The sequence below is a fragment of the Larimichthys crocea genome, chromosome XI (genome assembly GCF_000972845.2).
Source record: "Larimichthys crocea isolate SSNF chromosome XI, L_crocea_2.0, whole genome shotgun sequence".
NCBI classification, from domain to species: domain Eukaryota; kingdom Metazoa; phylum Chordata; class Actinopteri; family Sciaenidae; genus Larimichthys; species Larimichthys crocea.
The window spans coordinates 16,600,109-16,621,715 of NC_040021.1; the positions used below are offsets into that span (position 1 = coordinate 16,600,109).

At 40.0% G+C, this 21,607-nt stretch overlaps 1 protein-coding gene across 12 annotated transcripts in view; it reads left to right on the top strand.

Annotated features, from left to right (window-relative positions):
* nrxn3b (neurexin 3b) overlaps nucleotides 1–21,607 on the top strand; it is a 272,252-nt gene that overhangs the window by 81,806 nt on the left and 168,839 nt on the right. For all 12 annotated transcript variants that reach the window (XR_003463220.1, XR_003463221.1, XR_003463222.1 and 9 more), the window contains one exon: nucleotides 3,093–3,476. Coding sequence is in view for 9 of the 12 variants with exons in the window: in XM_027284467.1 (XP_027140268.1) it covers nucleotides 3,093–3,476 (384 nt within the window). In the remaining 3 variants the exon portion in view is untranslated. The remainder of the gene's footprint in view (nucleotides 1–3,092; nucleotides 3,477–21,607) is intronic.

Below are 21,607 nucleotides of genomic sequence, written 5' to 3' on the forward strand. Positions count from 1 at the left end.
AATTCATAATTTCTTTTCATTTCTGCAATTAATCTATTGACTGTTTCACCGGGAAAGTAGTTCCATCTCTAAAATGTCAACAATAATAACAAATGCCCATCCTCCATGCCTGTTATTACTGGAGGCCAAAGTGCTCTTTTTAATCAGCTTTGTTTATTCAAAAGCCACACAGAGTCATTTAATTTACTATATAAAACAGCAAAATGCCAACAGATTTGTTGATTTTTTTAGGCATGTGAGGGATGTTGGTTAGATATTCTCTATAGACATTCTTGGTCCCAAGAGGATAAACCCTGCTTTAGTTTAGATCTCCTGAACCTTAAGTGCCACCATGATTCACATTCAACATTTGTGTTTTTGAGTAAATTATCTACTGGATTGTTTGCCGTAAAATGTTGGTACGAACCATGATTCATATATCTCTTTCAAACAGTGGCACCATCATCATGTCAAGATTTCAATTTGTCCCATACTTTGCTTTACCACCATAAAGCCCTTTAGTCTTTTCTGCTAATTGACACATGATAGCATGCTAACTAAACTGACTAAATAGTGAACATGGTAAACCTTACACCCACAAAATTTTCGCTTTATCACTGTAATTATGCACATCATTGTTGCACATCGATGTTAGCATTTAGCCTCACAGATCCTCTAGCATGGCTAGAGACTCTTAGTTCTGTTACTTGATAACCGGCTCAAAAGATAACTGTATATCTGTTATCTGTTTAAAAGTAGGAAATATGGAAATAATGTCCACTATCATTACTTTGCAACTTGCCAGGCAATTTTCCTCTGGACATCCTCTACAAAATTATATAAAATTAATAATGATGGTTCAACTGCCTTTTTTGAGGTTAATGAAAATTAAAATTAAGAGAACCCCCTAGAATAATTATGACACCAGAGACTCACTGTAGCTGTCCTGTCCTCATTTCAGCTTGTTCCTGCACCACAACCACAGGGTGATGTAAACTTCCTCAATATATTAATCTCAGCGATGATTTATTGCAGGGATAAAGCCATACCTCTCTCTAGATAGCTACTGACTCTCTTTCCCCTTGCTTCCTTCCATTTGTATGTCCTCTGACCTTAAAACATGGCCAAATACAGAGAAAGTATTAGAAGAAGATTATATTAGAGAGAAGGGTTAGAAACTTGTGTTGCCTTGAGCTCCAAACCCAACACAATCTCTGCATTAGGTGGGATCCTCCAGAGAACTCGGGTGTGTTAGTCGGTGCTACAGCCTGTGTTATATATCAGGTTAGAGCAGCCAATTTAGCCGTGTGTCAGAGCTCGCTGCTTTGATTAATCACCAGCACAGCCTCCAGTGCGATAGCAGAGTAGAAAGTAGGATTTTCACAGGGAAAAAGAGGAATGAGACAGATATATGGATATACCAGACTGAGGGATGGTTAAGAACGGGCATAATCACACTTGTGGCTTGAATGAAATGTTAATAGAAGTCGCAAGTGAATTCAATTTCTTGTCCACAAAGAAACTCTGGCCAGAATCTCTCTGTCTGGCTGCGAGGGGAACGTAACACAAGTAAAATGTGAAAATTCATATTACGTTCATTTTCAGACAAGCTCAATTTGGGTTTTCTAAAGAGTGATCTTTTCCTCTCTTGACCTCAGTGAGTGCTGATGGAGAGGTGCAGATAGAGGTAATGTTGTTATTTAAGACAATGTGAAGTTAAACACAGTTTTTCCTCTTTCTTTAATGAACTATTTATATTTAAAGGCTCAGTTTGTACTTATTAGGCAACATTAATTACAGGATTGTGTAATTGAAAAGCCTGGCACAAGGAAGTATTCATGATTTGGATTCTTAATGTTTAAAAAAAAATCAACTTTAACTACATCAACTACTAGTTTAGTAAAATACCTGTCAATCATTTTAGGATTACCAGCAGATTCCAACCTTGTAGTTTTGCTTTTGCTCTTGGGATCTCTCTTTTAAATAAATTCATCTTTTAAAAACATTCTAAATACATTTTTTTCACTTTATTTATTCCACTTTATTTATTTATTCAGTTTTTCCTTACCCATATCGAAGGTCTAGGCCAAATAAGGCAAATTATGATTTGTGAATCTGTGCTATTTAAATAAAATTTTCTTTGACATTACTTTCACATAAACTAAACCATCTTTAGCAAATAAATGTGTTAAATGTGTGAAACGAAATGCAGTGTTGACAGAGTCTAGCTTTGATCACATATAACGCCTGTTGATATTGTCTGTGGTGTACAGTAAAAATGTCTTTTTGGAATTTAAATGAGTGAATCTGTTGTCATGGCACCTTTGCATTATAAATAGAGCTGTAGAGATGGATTTAATATACTCTATTCTGATAATAATGTGTGTACACCTAAAGTAAATGCGTTTTTAAGTGAGATTTTCTGTTGATTAACCTTTTCGAAACAGCTTTGTCTTAATGCATTTGAACTGTGTGAACCCTTCATAGATCTACATTAATAGGGGGTTGATAAATGTGTGAATATATATGAAATATGAAAGTGGCTCAAATACTGTGTGACACTGAGGCTCTTTGTGCTGGTGTAGGTCACACGCATAGACCTTGTGCCAGTCGAGTGGCTAGTTTGTTGGATGGAAGTTTTATTTTTTACCTTTTTTCTGGCCCCATTCTGTAAATTTGTGACTGAAATAGAGTTCCCCTTAAGAGAGTGTGACAAATGAAGTGATCAGTAAAATTTTGTGCTGCCAAAGTAGGTGGAGGTTTGAACCTCCACCACATTTATATTTGTCTGCCTTTTTTTTTACCCCTTTGTTGCTTGTGTGTGCCGGCATTTCCGGCAGATTTGTTCATTCCTAAAGTCTCATTTTTATGGAAATTGAGGTAAAAAAAAAACATCACTTGTTTTCAGTGGAGTTCTTGTTATTTCACAGAAACAAATGCTGTTTTCTGTTAGACAACACAATAAATCAGATCACTTAACTAGTAGAACTTGACACTTGATTTTTAAAAATTGAACAAGAAACAAGTGATATTATCTCACTCCACTGGCAGTCTGTAGATTACATGACACACTGACATGGCCAGTATATAATAATTGATTTTTATTCCTGCAGGAATCATCTCTGTAAACAGCCGCAGGACCCCTTTCACAGCCAGCGGGGAAAATGAGATCTTGGACCTAGAGGGCGACCTTTATCTGGGCGGTCTGCCTGACAACCGGGTGGGCCTGGTGCTCCCCACTGAGCTCTGGACCGCTATGCTCAACTATGGCTATGTTGGCTGCGTGCGGGATCTGTTCATCGACGGACGCAGCAAGGACATCCGGCAGATAGCTCAGTCCCAGAATATGACCGGCATCAAGTCTTCGTGTAGTAAGGTGACAGGGAAACAGTGCGACAGCAACCCCTGCAAGAACAACGGGGCGTGTAAGGAAGGGTGGAACCGCTTCGTCTGTGACTGCACTGGAACAGGCTTCTGGGATAGTACCTGTGAGAGAGGTAAGATATCTTTCCAATCATTTCTCTCTGCGTGATGTGTGTGTTTTCTCTCGTTTAGTGATCATTTTAAAATCTTATTGGGTTTGTCAGAAAGCTCATCGATTTGTTAGTAAATGACTTTTTAAAGAGGGCACAGCAGCTGTACTCCTTTTACGTGCTAAGAAATTTATTGGGTCAGTGTACTTGTGGAATAGTGTTGTTGCTCTCTAACAGTATGCTTGTGTGGGTCACAAAATAGTTGTGAAGTAGTTTTTCAAAGTTGAAATATCTTCTCTGGTATCCCAAAGTTAGGTTGTAAAGGCAGCGATGTAGCCAGTATCTGCTAACAATAGCTTACCCAAGAAAGTGGACGGTGCTCTGTTTCAGCGTACAGGACGTGTGACTTGGGATACTACCCTCACAATATTTATGGAAGCTTTGCTGAAAGATTTAATAGGATTTCACTTTTCTGCCAAGTGGCTTTGAAAAAGCAAAAGCTTTTTTTTTTTTTTTCTCCCAGAGAAGGTTCTGCAGTGAAATTGAACTTCTCTCTGCTGGTGAAATGGGCTCTCCTTGTCTGGGTTTTAAGAGCTTGGACGCATTAAGTTTTTATGAGACGGTGGAGATAGGGACACTCCGAGCCATGGGAGAGTGTGTTATCGGACTATTGTTCAGATTGTGCGTCATTTTTTCACTGTTTTACTGAGATTTTTGGGGGTTCAGTAGAGGGCTTTAAATACTTTCCTAAGAACTTGAGGTGTGTAAAGAAATGTACTTGTCTGAGGATTAATGAGCATCTGGAGAGTAGGTTGTAAGTGTGACCGTGGGGGGCCAGAGGGATGATAATGTGTTGTTAATGATTAAAGCCAAAGAAGAATAGAGATCAACATGGACCTTAAGATGAAAAAAGGTCTCTGTTAGAGACTCTTGTATGTGTTGTAAGGACTCAAACATGTCCTGCCTGTGTTGTTAATACCTTGAAGAATTCAGCTCTAGAGAATCCTGGAAAAAGATGAAATTCAGAGGAAGTAGAACAGAGATGCTCATGTCATAAATGATACAAGTAAAGTTAATTTTACATTGTACATTGTACAATGTAGAGCACGTCCTGTCCTGTTGTGAACGAGTTGAACTTCCATCGGGAGCCAAGTTAGGAGGCTGTGGTTGTCTGATACAGTTAACCTCATCCTCGCCAAACTGTTTTCATCTATTTTAGTAGCATTCCCATGACGTTGTGTCAGCACAAAAGGGGGCATAAGGCAGCAAAAACATTCAAACAGAACCAATATGCCTCTCTGACTTTCTACCCACACGATGAAAACATTATACGTCCCCAACGTTCCACACAGGCTTCCAGTCCCCCTCATTTCTTCTTATTCTGTCCTGTTCCACTTCCTCCCACATGCGGGTCTCTGAATGGCTGTACCTCAGCGCTCAGTCAGTGCTGTTGCTGCTGGTTGATAACCCGAGGGACTGCAAGTCTGCCCTCCAGTTCTGGAGCTGTAGAACAAAGCTTCAGTCTGTTCAGCACTTGATTTTGACTTTACATGCTGAGACTTGAGGTGTGGTAAAATGTGCTGATGTTGTGAATGCTGTCATAACTGAATATATGCCTCTGCGTTTTAGTTTCTTGGTTCAAATACTAGTGGAAGTCAGTTTAGTTGTTTTGAGGTAGTGTTTGTACAAATTGGATTTGTACAGCCAATGTTCGAATTTTCCACTTTTCTCTTTGGGAATCAACACCTTGGCTCCTTTGTTAACCTGAAAGTAAACACCACATAGTTCTAGAAGTATACGTTTCTTTAAATTGAAGTACAATTCAAGCATAAACAATAGATATGATCCAGACAAAAAGATATTTGCCCACCGTCTTTCCTTTTTTTAGAGCATCCTTTGGGCCTTAATTTCCATCCTTCCAACCATCCTCTATACTCTTGCTTTTTCAATGCACTTATCAAGGTCAGGGTCTTAGTGGTTACAGTGTGGACAGAGCAGCCTAGATATTCTTTCCCCCTTCATCTTCTTCCAGCTCCGGATCAGTAATCCCTCCGGTGTGTTCTGGGTCTGTTCTGTGGTCAGGCCTGAACAGCCTGAACCACCTCAGCTAAAGCTCCTGTCAGTGCAAAGGCACAGCAGCTCGATACCGGAGCCCTCTCAGTTTGCTGAACTGCTCACTTTCTCATGTAGAGTGAGGCCAGCCACCATGTGGAGGAACCTCATCTCGGGCTGCTTGTGTCAGCAATCTTTTCTTTCTCGGTCACTACCCAAAGCCTGTGACCACAGGTAAAGGGTCCGGGGAGAAGACTGTGCAGTAAATTGAGAGCTTTGATTTGGAGCTCTCTGTTCTCCACCGCAGTGAAGACCTCAGTACCATCCCCCTTCTGCTACAATAAAAAACCTGCTTTATTTCATTTTTATTGTCTTTACAATGCCTTCTGAACAAGAGCTCGCCTAAACTGAGCAGTCCACCCTTTTTTTCCTGCTCTCATTCCCCAGCCTTCTAACTGTTTGACCCTGAGCTGCAGTCTGCACATGGGAGGTCACAGTCTGATAAAAATCAGGACGACAACATCATCTGCAAATAGAACAAGCTCTGGATGTTGGCAAACTAAATTTACAAATTAGTCTTCATTCATTAGCTTTTATATTCTCTAGTGATAACTCATATTATAGTTAAGAGTAGAACATTTTTGAAGCTAATTCTTGTCTGCTTCGAAACAGCAGCCCTTGAGATAAGAAATTGCTTTGATTTAAAATGTTGGGCTTGAAACGACGTGGTATTTTCTTTTTTTCAAACGAATGAACAACACTTTGGAACGAATGGAATATTATTAGTCATACTGGTAGAATAGCCTCCATGCTTTTAAGCAGCCCCTGGAGCTCCCTAGTGACAATATCAAACAACCACTGAGATGTACTCACACATGGCACTTGCTATTGATCTCAAATACCCTATACGGTACAACAGAGAATTGTGCTTGTATGATAAGACATGGGGTGAAATGATAGAGATCAGCCCTCCCCCGGGGAGTGTAACAAAGGTTATGGATTTACATTACAATGATTGGCCTTTGCCGGTGACTTTCAGATGGAATGTAAATAAGCTCCTTTGTCTGTTCTGTTGAGAGATCACACTTCATTTTTCGTGGTATTATTTCATTCAAATGGATTTCCTTGGGAGACATTGGAAGTGTGCTACATTGTATCAGCAATTTCCATCTCTAAAGTCAAGGGCCGCATATTGCTCAGCGTCAACATTATTAGGTATACTTGTACAATCTTAAGCAAAGACGTGGCCGTCGTATTTTAAGATGTCTATTTCTGTTTGACACTGTTACAGAGGTGTTATTCAGTTCGAATGTTTTAGCATTGATGTCATAGTCAGTGATGTGTGTTTTTAACAGATTTTACTGGTGTACCTAATAAAGTTGGTGCTAAATATATATATTTAAGCTGCTATGACCACTCTTACAATTAGACCTAGTTTCTCAGAGCTTGAAGACATTAATATTTTAAGTAGAAATCATGTAATGTGACTTTTAAATTAGAGACTCCTCAGACCTAGATTTGCCCTCAACTAAATAATTTCTTTTGGCATCACATTCAGCCATCAGTGCTGTGTTTAGCACTGAGATCAGGTGAGTTTTTGCTATTGAAGGTCCAGTGTTTAGGATTTAGTGACACCTAGCAGTAATGTTGCAGATTGCAACCAAATGAATACATTGTCACGCCTCACCGTCTCCTCCCAAACATGTAGGAGAAACTTCACATAAAAAGCCAAAGGCCATATCTAGATAAGTGCTCAGTGGTTTAAACTAAATGGTGGTTCAACATTGCAGACTCTGTGGAAGAGGATCCGCTCTCACTGTAGAAATAATAAGCTCAGTTGAAGACAACAAAATCACACCAATTCTTATTCTCAAAACATACAAATGAACATTGTATTCCATTCCTACAAAGGAATAAATATACTAAATCACACTGGACGTTAAATGTTTGTTTTGTTATGTCCTGTATGTTTATATGTAGTATTCAAATTGGATATATCCTGTTTGGAATTTTAGCATCTTATTGTAAAATTACAAATTACACATTGTGGGTACTTCTGTGGCTTATTCCAGTACAGCCTTAGTATATTTTTAACTACTAACTATTTTTAATTCAACAAAATCACGTTTTTACACTTTCACCACTATGTTTGAAAGTAATTTAAACCTACATGTTAAGGAACAGAAAATTCAGAAAAAATACAAATGGACAGTTAAATTAATAAAACATTCAAATTAAAATAGGTAAGGTAGAAATTTCTCCAGCCCAATTCAATACAACATTGGGGTTTCCTCAATTGAGTTTCCTCATATTAAAATGCCACATCCATTTTTTTTTTTTCAAATAGTGCCCATTTTGCTGGTTAATTTTTAATTTTATTTTTCTACAGTAATTACTAAAACATCTCATGAACCATTGTTGATTTTTTTTTTTTGACTTGAGAAAACCTAGGCTGCATTTTGTGCTCTTGATATTTTTGAAAAATGATTTCATCATATTTGTACTGAACATTGCTCTGTGTAATTTCCTCTTTTCCACTGGGAGCTAAAAAGCTAGCAGTTTCCTTGCTCTGTTTACCAGAACAAAAATACAACCTGACATATATTTTAAACTGTTTGAGGAGATCAAAGATCACACCAGGCGACAACTAACAGACATCGCTTGTGTCTGCGCTGTTTTCCACCTTGTATCTGTGCCAGGTTTAGTATACAGATGATTTCTGTCTCTTATCTTTTGTGTGTCTCCACTTTTCCTTTTTCTCCGTGTCTGTTTTTCACTCGCTAATCTTGATTCCCTCCCTTTCCCGGCCCTCTTTTCCCTCCTCTCTCTCTCTCTCTCTCTCTCTCACTCTCTCTCTCTGTCACACGCGCACACACACACATGCACACACACACTCCCTCAGCTTGGCATGTCTTCTTTAACCCAGCCCATGAGACACGACAGCACCTGTGATCAGAGGTCTGCCGTGGTATCACACGAACAGATGTAGTGTCAGCATGGGAGCCAGCCACTCTGTGTGTCTGTGTGTGTGTGTGTGTATTATGGATATGTACACATTCTAAATATGATGTATAAAAAGCAATGAATATCATCATTCACTGTTTGTGTACGACCATATGTTTCCGTGTCTGGACCCTGTATGTGTTTTCATCCATTCACGTGATTAAGAATGCCTTTTTTACGTCCGCCAACGCTCAAGTTCATGTGTATGTATATATGTGTGTGTGTTCTAACCAGCCAGGCAGTGCCAGTGCACCATGCAGGTGTATGATACCAGGGCCCTGGCCCTGATAGACCTCTCTCGTCTGGGTTGTGACCGCGAGCGTAGCCCTGCCAAAAACCCGTGTGCCTGTGATCTGAATTCAAATAGGACAGCTTGGCTCGGTGCAGCCCCAACAGGCACACGTGGCAAAGAGGAAAGAGAAACTGCTTGCTTAAAATACAACACAGCGCACACGTATTAACATGGTTTGAGGGAAAACTGTTGCCCTTGCAGACCGTTGCCCTTAGAATGATGAGGCTACGGAAATTGATATATAATTTCTTTCTTTTGTAAGCTGTTTTCATCGTCTTCTGCTGTGCCAGCCTTAATCATTTGCTAAGTGTGAAAAGGTTGTTTGTGTAACTCAGCACCCTATCTGCGTCGAATATGTCTAATTGGGTTGAATCAGGCGCACAGGTTTAGTTTGCTATAGTACTTTGAAAAAGTGACGCTGGAAAATGATTTTCTTCTCAAATAGCCTGCAGTCAGAACCACAGAAAGCAAAGAGAAAGGAAATCATTACCCTCCTGTAATGATAATGTTTCAAGATGGGGTTTGTCCTCTCACTCGTCTTTGGGAGGCAGCTGGAGGCTTTATTCCCTTTTTGATTGTTACATTCCATTACACCAAAAGGTTACCCAAATGTTATTCCCCATAAGGAAAACTCAAGTACAACAGATTATTCAGGTCGTATTTGAGTCTAACTTGTAAGAGGTGACATTAATTCAAGTCTACAGGGAGGTATATTTGATGTCATCCACTGACTATGCCAAGAGACGGGAATTCATGCGCGCTGCTTCGATTCAGAAAGCCAGTCAGTCATTCAAGACAGCCAGTCAGAGAGTCACGCTTTGTGTTTGGAAGCTATGTATATGTCCGTTTATGTGGGTGTGGAAGGGGAGCTTTTAAGCATCCAGGGTGTTGCTGACAGTGGTGTGTTGCAGAGTGCTGTGCAGCTGATAAAGTAGCTCAGTTAATCAGGTAAATAGGCCTGTAATGAAGTGTGTTTGTCTGACGGTGTGCCAGCCCAGCGCCAAGTGATCCCACTGAGACTCTCCTCTTTCTGTCTTTCTGCTGCCTCTACACACACACACACACACGATCAGACTCAGATACTCAGCCGTGAACACACACACACCAATCCACTGGAGACAGATTGGATTGTGTCTAATGCATATTGCATTTTCTCTGACAAGATGCCGCCGCCCAAATACAGTAAGTGCTTGTGTTTTCCCTACTGTCACTGTGGAGTGGTAGTGATGAGCTCTGGGCCTGAGCTGATGGCTGCAAGTGTGTCCACCGCAGATCAGTGGTGACATCACTCATTATAGTGTTGGCTTTCTCTTTCACACTGTTTTTACTGGAAGCAGTGCACTGCTTAGCCTAACTCCATTGACTCATTTCATTGTTTTATTCATTAAATTTAAATCAGTGCAGTCACATTCGTTTATATGATTGATTGATTGATTGATTGATTGATTGATTGATTGATTGATTGATTGATTCATTCATTCATTCATTGAAGAACTTTTGGGTGACGTCCCACATGGTCCTCATGTTAGCATTTAGAAGTTGTAAGGTTTTTTTTTACTACTACAATTCTGCGTTTATACACTTTTGATCACATCAATCAAATAGGTTCTCATAAAGATAGAAACACTGGAACACACACACACCATGCGACTGCCTGCTCAATTTGCTCTTGTTCGTTCACAGTGGCAGTGAAATAATAGGTTGCCACATAGCCTTTACAGTTTAATCATGGCAGAATGGGGATTGGATAACATTGATGCTTGCCACCTTCCTTCACGGATTCTTTTGGGAATGTGTGGGTTGTGCTTAAAAATGGAAAGGCAGTGATACTTTTTTAGAGAAAATGCTTTATTTTGCAGATGATCTACATTTATATTTAGAGATTAATTATCTCTAAAAGACAAGAGAATTAAAACCATACATAATCGCATAGAGGTATACAGAACCCCACAGCATTTATATTTCAGCAAGCTGTGACCCATTGGCTGCCATAATTATTGGGTGTTTTTTGATAATGATTAGTCCATTCTATAACATGAATGGAAAGCACAGGGGCTGAATAAAGGCAGAAATGTGAGAAACATTATTCTAAATCCACGGTGCTTTTGCTGCACCACCTCTGCTCCCATTTTGATAACCTGTTAACTTTTAAAAAAATATTTTCTAAAGCCATTTTCATTCAGAGGTCTCTGTCTGAGGTCAGTCCCTCAGATGTGCTAAAAGCCACCTCCTACAGTGTTAGAGTTACTTCATTTAAATACAGTCTAAATGCCTTTTCCACCCACAGCAGGGGCAACAAAAAAGAAGAAAAAAATACCCCCCTTGTAGCTGTGAGACTGTCTTTGCAGTGCAAAATTATTTCTTAAGGTCAGGTACCAATTACTGCCACACTTTAGTTTCACACGTCAAACCAGCCCTCTGTACGTGCGCTGTGTTTTCTACATGGATCGTAGTCAGTGATTGCAATTATTAAATCATATTGCGATCAGCTTTTCTTCACAATCAATGCACCAACATGTTGAAGATCAAATAAAAAAAGGAACTCACATATGAAAACTCTTTTTTTCAGTAAAATAATATAAACTTAAAAATAGAAATTTGATATTTTTGATACTGTAAAGAAAAGGTCACACAAAATTGAGGGCATAAAATGTTTATGATTTTTTTAATAGAAGAAAAAAATAACAAGTGACGCAATACAACTTTTTTTGGCTTATAGAGAAGACACATACAATAATTTCAACCTTTGTATATGGTTGAAAACAATGTTCTTTATGAGGTAGTTCACTTGTACAAATCTTCTTTTTTTTTTTTTCAGACCTTTATAATATAACTGAATTAGCTAATCTTAGAAATAAGTGAATAGTAATGCATTTTAAACACAATACTGTCTAAGTTAATTTACTTTTGACTATAGTCAAACTATTTTCCTATTAGCTGAAACTCTGTTTCCTAAGGCTTGATAGCACTAAGGGGGATTATTTTAGCTTTGAGGATTACAAATGACTGTTGGGCCAACAACAGGACAACACAGTTATCAAGAACAGTTTACTGGACTATCTTGTTTAATACGTCAGTGATGTTAAAATGGAAGCTGTCCCCCAACCTCTCAAAATTCTCTACACTGTAGAGGTCAGCGTGTCAGTCCTTTAGGTGCTTTGCTTCACTAGCCCCGCAATGGCTTGAACCCGTTGCCTTTCCTTGTTCGTTTGCCTGAAATGCAAACTGAACTGAGTTTGCCATCTGAAATGAGGCAAAATGACGAGAAGCAGACAGCGCTGTCAGTGAATGAAAGGCGATGTTGCACCACGGCGGTGTGTGTGTCGACTTGCTGTCAAAGAGAAGACAAACCGAGAAAGCACAGCTGATAAATGATAATTGAAACTGTTTAAAATATTTAGAACCAATTTATATAAAACCAGATTTTTAGCAATGCTATTTTCTAAACAGGAAAATCAGTTACTTAGAATGGAAGGTTTTGTTTACATATTTAGCTGGGCTTCTCGTGTATATAATCATAACTAGTTAGTCTTACCAAGTGACATTCTGCATAAAATTGCATTAATATTTCAAACTGTCATCTAAATTTTTGGATGAAGGAATATAGCCCAGTATTTACAGTTTGTAACATGTAACTTGGACTTAAAGTGTAATAGAGATGTTCCATTGGTTTGACCTCAAGTCATGTACATATCCCATAATTGAGCTGGATTCTGTCTTTCGATAGGCCCTTCTTGTCTAGTAAACACAAGTCTTTAAGACACCACAACCATGTATTAGCACTTGTCTAAACCCGACTTGGGATAACCTTGATGACATCACTATGACATCGTCAGGGTTAGTTTTCTGACTTTAAAAAGCTTCTCTGAAGCACTGGTAGTTCTCCCCATTACAAAAAACTAAAATGAACCGAATGTGTAGAATAGGTGGAGCACCCCAGTTCTATTTTTTTTCATAGGTTATCAGTGATTTTTAATTTAGCAGTTTTACCATTACCAGTCAGGAAATGGCACTCTCCATAGTTTAGTTTTTTTTTTGCTTGGTATTTTTTTTGTGTTTCCAGTTGCTTAATGTGTTTTGATGAACTTGAAACAACACATTTGACATTAAACACTTATCATCCATTTAGTTTTGACTTGATAAAGTGTACAAATCACGGTAAGATAAGAGCCAGTCGTGCTTTTATGGTTATAAAAACAGGAATTAATGAGTGTTTGTGGCTCCCTCGCCAAGGTCATGTATTTCCGTGCTTCAGGATGAGCTGATGCCTGCAGTGTAGAGCTCCTGTCTAACAGTTGACAATTTGGTTTGAATAAAAGAACATCACGTCAAGGTTGATAACCATGCAGATGTCTGAGTACACGCAGCCCAGCTGCTCACTCACCTTTCTGTAGTTTTTTTTTTTCCAGCTCTTACAGTAGCTGTTGGCATTTGGAGAAAACCATTGTCGCTGAGTGAGATAGAATGAAATGTACAACCTGAGTCTACCAGATACTTTTCCTGTGTTCTCATAAAGAAGATATCCAGCCAGAGATGGAGGGGTAAGGAAGGCTTTAGAAGTGGCAGAATCATGATTAAGCATTCGGCACTGCCCTTAGCTCTGTCACTTGGAGGGAAAATGGTTTCATCTTCCTCCTCTCCACTCACTACCAGACAGCTGAATTTGTAGAAAGCAGCTGAGTTGTGTGTTTGTGTTTCGGTCTTCGGTTCCCTCGCTTGTTTAAAGAAATTTGATAACTTTAAAAATCCACCCCACATCTATGACCCTTGTTTTCCTCTTCTCGCCCACTGCACTCTAACTCCTTTTGACCTCCATCCTTCTCTCGCCCTTGTCTTTTTTCCTAGCTCCACTTCTCACTGTAAACGGGTGATAAGCACCTTTGCTGGGACATTTATCTCCTCAGACAGAGAAAATGACACTTCAAGGTCTGCCCTGACTAACAGGCCACGGCTCACATATACACACATGACAAAGGGGGGGGCTGTAAAATGGAAGATGGGAAAGACAAGGAAAATGGAGAAAAGGGAATAAAAATACAAACGGGGGATAGGTTATAGACGAGGATGGCAAATTAACAATGAAGACAGACGAGGGAGAGGAATTAGCTGGAGAAGAATGGTTGAGTGCTCAGCCGTGTAAAGCAGGACAGTGGACCTCAAAGCACGTGATATATAGACCTTCCACACAGTATTTGACAGTCACCTTTATGAAGCACAAAATAACTGCTGTGAGAACCTATAAATTAGCTTTTTTTTCTTTTGAGCATTTAGGTTTGATTCAAATAAACTTTATTTTTTCAATTCTTCCTGCTTCAAATGTGGAAGCAGGATGTGGTGATACATACAAGCCGACAGTAGCTCTGGCTCATGGACGTGATCATTTAGCACATGTTGCCTCTGTGATGCATCTGCGAGGCACTGCGGGTGGTAAATGTGAAGCACTGGTGGCAACCGCACCTGCAGTTCACCATTACAACTAATGTTACTATATCATACTCATTTAGAGCGATATTAGCATGCCTAGGACTGTTAGATAAATCACAGGTCTTGTTTTCTCAACACAGGAAATGCTTGCTACCTCTTTTTGGTTTTATAACAAGCATATGATTGACAGGTGTGTCGCCATGTATCAAGCTGAATGATGAATATAGTATCTTTCTTCGTGGCAAACAATAATATATTTTTAAGTCCTTATGTCTTGAAAGGTGTCAGCAGTCGCTGTGACGCTGGAAAACTGTTTGACTAAGTTTAGAATAGAGGTGTCAAGGTGAGCTGAAACACTCCTTGAGTTTTTTAGTGCATGCTGAGCCTCTGTGAACAATAGGTGCATGTCAAAACATACTCATCTGATCCTTCCTGTGGATTCTGTCTTGTGTCTGTAAAGAAAATCATTCTTTTTCAAAGGAATTCTACATCTCCAGCCAGTGTCAAAACAAAGTCCTAAAATGCACCCACCATGCAGTGTAAGTGAGTGCTTTTTAGAATTAAATAAAGTAATATAGTCTGGCCCTTTTAGTTCTGTTCAAGCTTTTAGTTCTTACATAAACTTTTTCTCTTTTTTTATTTTTATTTTTTGCATACCTTATCCTGACTGCTGACATTTCATGCTTGCACGAGTGTGTGTGTATGTGCACTCAACTTATTTTGCAGTTTTGCAGCCTAGGGAAGCATGCTAAATTAATCCAATTTCATATGAAGCCGAAACGTGCTCATATTGTGCTGGGTATAGAAAATACCCAGGCCTGCATTTTTATTTTTTTATTTCCTTCTTAATATTTCCCAGTCCCAACAACGAAAAACAGCCCGGTGTATTCACTCCTCACATCAGCTTTGTTCCATTTGTCTTTCAGAACTTATCTGCTTCCCGCTGTTGTTGAATAATCGTTGAATTGAGCAGAATAATGAGTTTGGTATCTTCCGAATTATCAAGCGAGTCACATGATTTTCTCTGTGAGTTCTGTGGTTCGGCTACGGGCACAATGCTGTGCTGTGACTTGGGGAAGGGTTTTTTTTTTTTCTGCCCTGAAATGGATTCATCCTAATTCCACCATCCTCTTATTCTTCCCCTCTCCATTTGCTGAGATGATGGTTTTGCAGAGAGAAGGTCCTGAGTGATTGAAGGTCATGCAGAATGAATTTTAATTCTCGTGGATGCCAGCTGTGGTAATTTCCCTGAACACATGCAGAAGAAAAAATACAGAACGAAATGTCCTCTCTTCCCCTCTCCTCTCCTACCGAGGAGATATGAGTTGCCTGCCATTAAAGATGGTGTTTCCTGCCTCCGGCACCAGAAGACAGACTCATGGCGAGCTGACAGTCGTCCCCCTGTGCTGGAACAGTATGAGAGTAGTGCCTGACGCAACTTGGCTCCACAGATTCATACAGTGTGCGAAAACTAGTGGGGCAAGGAAAAGACTGAAGCAGTAGTTGATCGATGGAGAGTGAGAGGTACAAACTGTTGACTATTGTTGAAAATGCCGGAGAGACAGAGATTTGTTTGACAGTGTTTACCCGGGAGAAGAACAGATCCTCCTGCACTTTAAAACGATCTGTTCGTTTTCGTTTTTTCGCTGCTTAGAACATTATGCTGTTGCTCCCTAATCCCCATTTGTAATTAAATGTGTGCTTAGGAGCTGTGCTGGGTTATGTAAACCCTGACTCTCATTGTGGCACACTATGCAGAATAGGGAGGATGGGAGTGTGCTGCATCCATTTCTCCCTGCTTTCTTTCTAATTTCCTTCTTTCCTTCTCATTTCTTTCTTTCTTTCTTTCTTTCTTTCTTTCTCTTTCTTTTTTCTTTCTTTCGTTCTTTCAAACACGCAAACTCTCCTGTCTTCTCTCCGTGTGGTTTTTCCCACTCACTCTCTCTCTCACACACTCGCTCCGTAAGATAGAGAGAGAGAAAGAGAGAGAGAGAGAACACTTAGAGGAAATCAAGCCTTCAGTGTTTGGCCATCTGAGAAATTGACAAGTCTCCAAACCTCTCACGGCAGCAGGGAAGAAGGTTCCCAGAGAAACTGATTTTTAGAATAAAAACACAGAATATTCATTTTTTGGAGCCACTCTGGGGTTTACAGTTCTATCTGGGATTGCATATTTATAAAATCGCATGAATTTGCATTTTCTAATAGTATTTTCATGCATCAAGAGACACTCCCTGACGTGTTTGTTTTGCAACATCATATTCGAGGACTTACTCTGTTTAATATAATGTCAGTTAGGCTAATTGTTGCAGTCACTTAATTTGCTTTTCCCATTAACCTACGACTCACTCAGTTCCTCTCCTTTTGGTCTCTTGTTTTGCTTGCTTTAGCTTTACTCATTTTTACTTAATTTTCTATTTTTGTTTTGGTCACCTTCTCTTCTGTTTTTCTATCCCTCTCTACTGCTACCGCCCTTCTCATCTCTCCAACAAGTCAAATGAGAAGCCGGATGTCAACAGCAGCTGGCTGTGTTTGACTTTGCTGCCCCCCGATGGAGCTGTGGTTCACTGGTTGGGTGTACAGTACATGCAGGTGTGCATACTGCGCATTTGTTCCTCTGTCTGCTTCATAACGACAAGGATCAAGGATAGTGCTCGGTTTGTTGAAAGTTTATGAGGTAAAGCGTATTGTTACAGCTAAACATACTCCGGTGCTTTTTATACCGCAAACACCCATCGTGCTGGGCATAAGTATCTGGAAGCTACAAGAGAAGCCCCCCCCCCTCCTCTGCAGTCCGGTAAGGGTAGCTACTGTATATTTAATTAGCATACTCAGGTGGTTTAGACACTGAACAGGAGGTACAGCTCAGTGTACCAGATGTGGAGGAGTTTTACAGCAGTACAAGGCCTTTGCGTTGGTTGAGCATATTGCTAGAGCTTGCTGGAAATGAAGCACATCACTGTTCTCCTGGTACAAGGACTCTGAAAATCTGGCAAAGGAAGCCCAAAGGGACAGCTCCCCCCACACACTGTCTGCTGATATATTTTTAAATCTTACAGGTTATGAGGATACTGTTAGTTTTACAGGTGTGCAGCCAGTAATTCATGTACCAGCCTCACACACTCACTCACGCTTGTCTAAGTATCTCCTTAATCTCGAGCATTTGCAAGATTGTCCTGGCATCTTTCCTCATTCCGACACATAGAATCACATTACATCTGGTGTCCTCATGGGTTATAAACTGCAGCGTCCCCCGTATGCATCTGATTTCTTCCTGTCATTCCCTTCTCCCCCATTTCCTGTCATATCCGTACTACTTAGGCCTAAAAAAGTAATATAATGTCCTCAAAACTACTTAAAAACCAGCACCAAGATTAAGTACATTTATTGTTGTATCTTTATTCACCTCTGACTGATGCAACAACGATTCCATGCACGGTGAAGTCATGAAATACGGCAAGGGCAAAACCATAAATCAAACTTGCTTTATCAACAAATTCTCTCACAAACCCAGAAGCACAGCGGATCATATTGTAAATATACTGAAAACATTTGCTTATTTCCACTGTGCTGCACACAGATTAGACACTGTAATCATAAAAGTTGGGAGGAATGACCCCACAGTCCTCTTTGCTCCGAGCGTTGAATAGTTCCTCTTCTACAACTTTTTTTTATTTTAACAGGATATAACTGGATATGTCTTAGCAGGGCACTTAGATTCTTCACATTTGCTCTAAGGTCACAGCCGAGGTGCTCCCCCCAAATTGTCTCTTTGGCCAAAATGACTCTGGTCAGTCCAAGTGCCCCTCAAAGTGCCCTTTTGATTGGTTCACCCTTACCCTTCATGTAACTCCGACTCTAATACTAACCCTGTGTACTTTAGTGGTACCACCATTTTATTTTTTCATCTCTGCCTCTCGGAGTCTCTGCACATCACTGCTTAAAAAATGCAGACATTTAGGTTTTCCAAATTGCTGTCTATGTGTGTATTTGTTTTTGCACACAGTGACCCTTGTGTGCCCATGTGTGTAACTACCCACTAAGCAGCAAGTTTTACTCCCATAAATCATCACAAACTGTCATTAATCATAACTTCAGCATCCTTCAGGTGAAACGTGGGCGCTTGGCTTTGAATAATCCATCTTAGAGCGACTGTTGAGGAGTGCCATTCTGTGACTTTTACCAACGATGTGATTCAGCCACTTTGTTAGAGGCACTTTGTTGCTTAGAATGCAGCAAAAATAAATAGCACAGTATGATGCCCATTACAAAATCATACTCGGAATTGAATGTGCAGAGGCTTGTTTCAGACACTGATTATATCTGTCACATGTTGATAAAGCCCTACGGATTTACCTCATCCTTGTGTAAAGCCTATTCAATATGTCTGATGCACAAAACCGCTTACTGTTTCATATTGATGCTACATCACCCTTTATGATTTTTGATATCCTCATAAATTCATCTGGGCCTGCTTAGGTTGAGCACGGCAGAATATCTGATAATCCCTCGGAGCGTACTGACCTCCCGAGTTTTACTGTCTGACAGTGATGTCAATCTTTAAAGTGTTCAGCATGTCGTACTATTTCCTAAATCTGGTGTGACACAGTGTCCGCACGTACTGCAACGAAGCAGTTCAACCAGCCATACGAAGTGTTTGAGCTTCTTTTGACTTGAACTGATCTGTTTATAGAACTTATTCATTCAAAAAAACTGAATTGATTGTTTGAAATGTGTCATACAGTAGCTTCCCTTCTGATAATTCATACAAAATCTACCAAATTTATGAATAAACTACAACTTTTTGCTTTATCGCCAGCACATTCCATTATTATCAACCCTGTTTGCAGCAGGCAGCCATTTTTAGTAAGAAAGTTCCAACTAGCTGTGCTTGTGTACTGCCCAGCCGGTGAAGTTAGCAGCTAGCCAGTGCCAAAAGTCGAAGATTAAATTGGATCCAGATGAAGAGGAAAATAAAGTTCTAGATTTGCATAATTCAAGTGGCTGCTAACGCTGGTTTGTATCTGATGTGTAATTATACTACAGTTTGCTAACACATTAACCGTAACGGCCTCGCCAGGGCTGTGTTTTCCGCTTGTCGTGACAAAAAATGATTGCAGCTTTAAGTAGGATTTTTTACAAAATAACACGATGACACACAATCGCCAGGGGAAATGTAGATTGTAACATTGAAAGCAGCATTTTATTAATGTCAGCACTAGGTTAAGTAATCATTGACTCAGCAGCACAATCAACAGTCTTTTAAAACCCACAGCTAATGTTTTAAGGTCATCTCGTGCTTTTGGGACATAGAAATATTGAGTATCACGCTGTTGGGCATACTTAAAGAGACAAGTTAAACAGTAATGAGGGGAATTGAAGTCCCTCTGCTTCAGATACATGTAACAACAGACTAAAATAATGAATGAACAAAGCTGTGGGGATATATATAATATTTCCTGTCTGCATATACGCTGATAAATTCGATTGTTTGTCCCCCCTGTATTTCTATGCATCGCTCTGTGTTTTACTTAAGTGGAATTTTTTCACCAGGGGTTTGGATTATTCAACTGAAGTATGACTTTAGAAAGTACAGTGTAGTCTGCTGGGATATTTTTGGTTGTTCTGATGTTGCAGCAGCACTTAATGTGTGTGTGTGTGTGTGTGTGTGTGCATGTGCGTGTGTGCATGTGCGTGTGTGCACTCGCCTGCGTGTCTCTAGAGTGAATCACGTGGTGAGGATTACTGTGGATAACGTCCCCATAGCCAAGAGCTTCTTCTGTCGAGTGCAGACATTTCCTACTGCCTCAGTGTGTGTATACACTTTGTACACAAACGCTGTGCGCACACACACACACACACACACACACACACACTGTATATATGTACACAAAAGGAGACTAAGACTTACTTAGTGCCTGTAAGATTCTTTATCGATGTCCTTATCCTTGCTGTCAGGATGTGGATATGAGTTTTGAACTTTAAAGATTGTTGACAGCACGCATTGTGTGTGTGTGTGTGTGTGTGTGTGTGTGTGTGTGTGGTGGTGTGGGTGTTGCGTGCGGGGGTGTGCGTGCAATGTTGTGTGTGTGTGTGTGTGAAGAGTTGACAGGCGTTCACATGAAAACAGCACAATGACAGTCAAGGCCCTGGTTGGTTTGTTTATCAAAACAAAGACTTGTCACTCTGTTAGCGGGGAAAAAAAGATTAGATAATCCTACACAGTTACAGCCATGGCAAGTAAATAATGGGAACACAGAGAGAGAAAGAAAACAGATTTCAGAGTTTGAAAAGGACTAAAGTGTGTGTGTGTTTTTGTGTATGTGTGCAGAAGACTAGTGTACCACCCCCCATACGCTGAATATTTGTGAAGCCTCTCACTTAATAGCTTTCCTCCTCCTCCATCTTGTGCTTCAATTGGACTGCTAATTATGTAAAGTGTGGGGCTCGCTCAAAAACACACATGCACAGACGCACGCGCACTGACAAGTAGCAGCTTAATCACCATCTGAAATGACATCCTCATTGCTGTTGATATCTCTCTTAAGAAATACCAACTTACAGCAGCACATACTGTAAGTGCATAGATGTTGCGTTGTGCATGCATATGAGTCTAAACACGCACGTACACACACACACACACACACACACACACACACACACATCCAGGTTGCATGGAGTGCAGTCACCTGCTGTATCTTTGTAAGGCCTGTTATTACCTTTATATCAACTATGAATGACTATGCTGTAATCACAGCAGCAGCAGCAGCCTTCATTTACAGTGCGCACTGCCTGTTGTTTAATTCTCTACAAATGTACAGTGACGTTAGGTTCGGCTGGCTGCTTTCACTTCTTTCCAGCTCATATTGCTTTAGGAGCAGTGATTAAGCTTTGCGTGACACACTATCTTGCTTTGAGTTACTGTGATACCAGATGTAAACAAGCAAACAAACTTAACGCTGGTTCAAAGAGACATTTTTGTTTTGTACAATCCTTATTCTTATTATTTTTGTAGTTTTGTTCATCATTCCTATTTGAATAATAAGATTGTACTTACCATGATAAGCAGTTTCGAGGTTAGCCAGAATGATTTGAAAGCGAAAACAAAGATGAACAGCAAAATAATGTGTGTCTATTTATACATAGAACAGCCACAGAGCAACATTAGCAGTTATTTGGAGTCATTTTCTGTCCATCTGACGAGTCTTTATTCCAATATTTGCAATATGTCTCTTTGGCTGTTCCATTGATGCTCCACTGTGTTCACCAACTAGTAGCTAAGTTTGTCTAAAGTTTTGTGCCGTGCAGTTGTCAGAGTTTATCAGAGCTTTTCTCTGCAAACAGCTTCTTGTTCTCGACTAGACCAAAAAGAAAACTAGAGCTG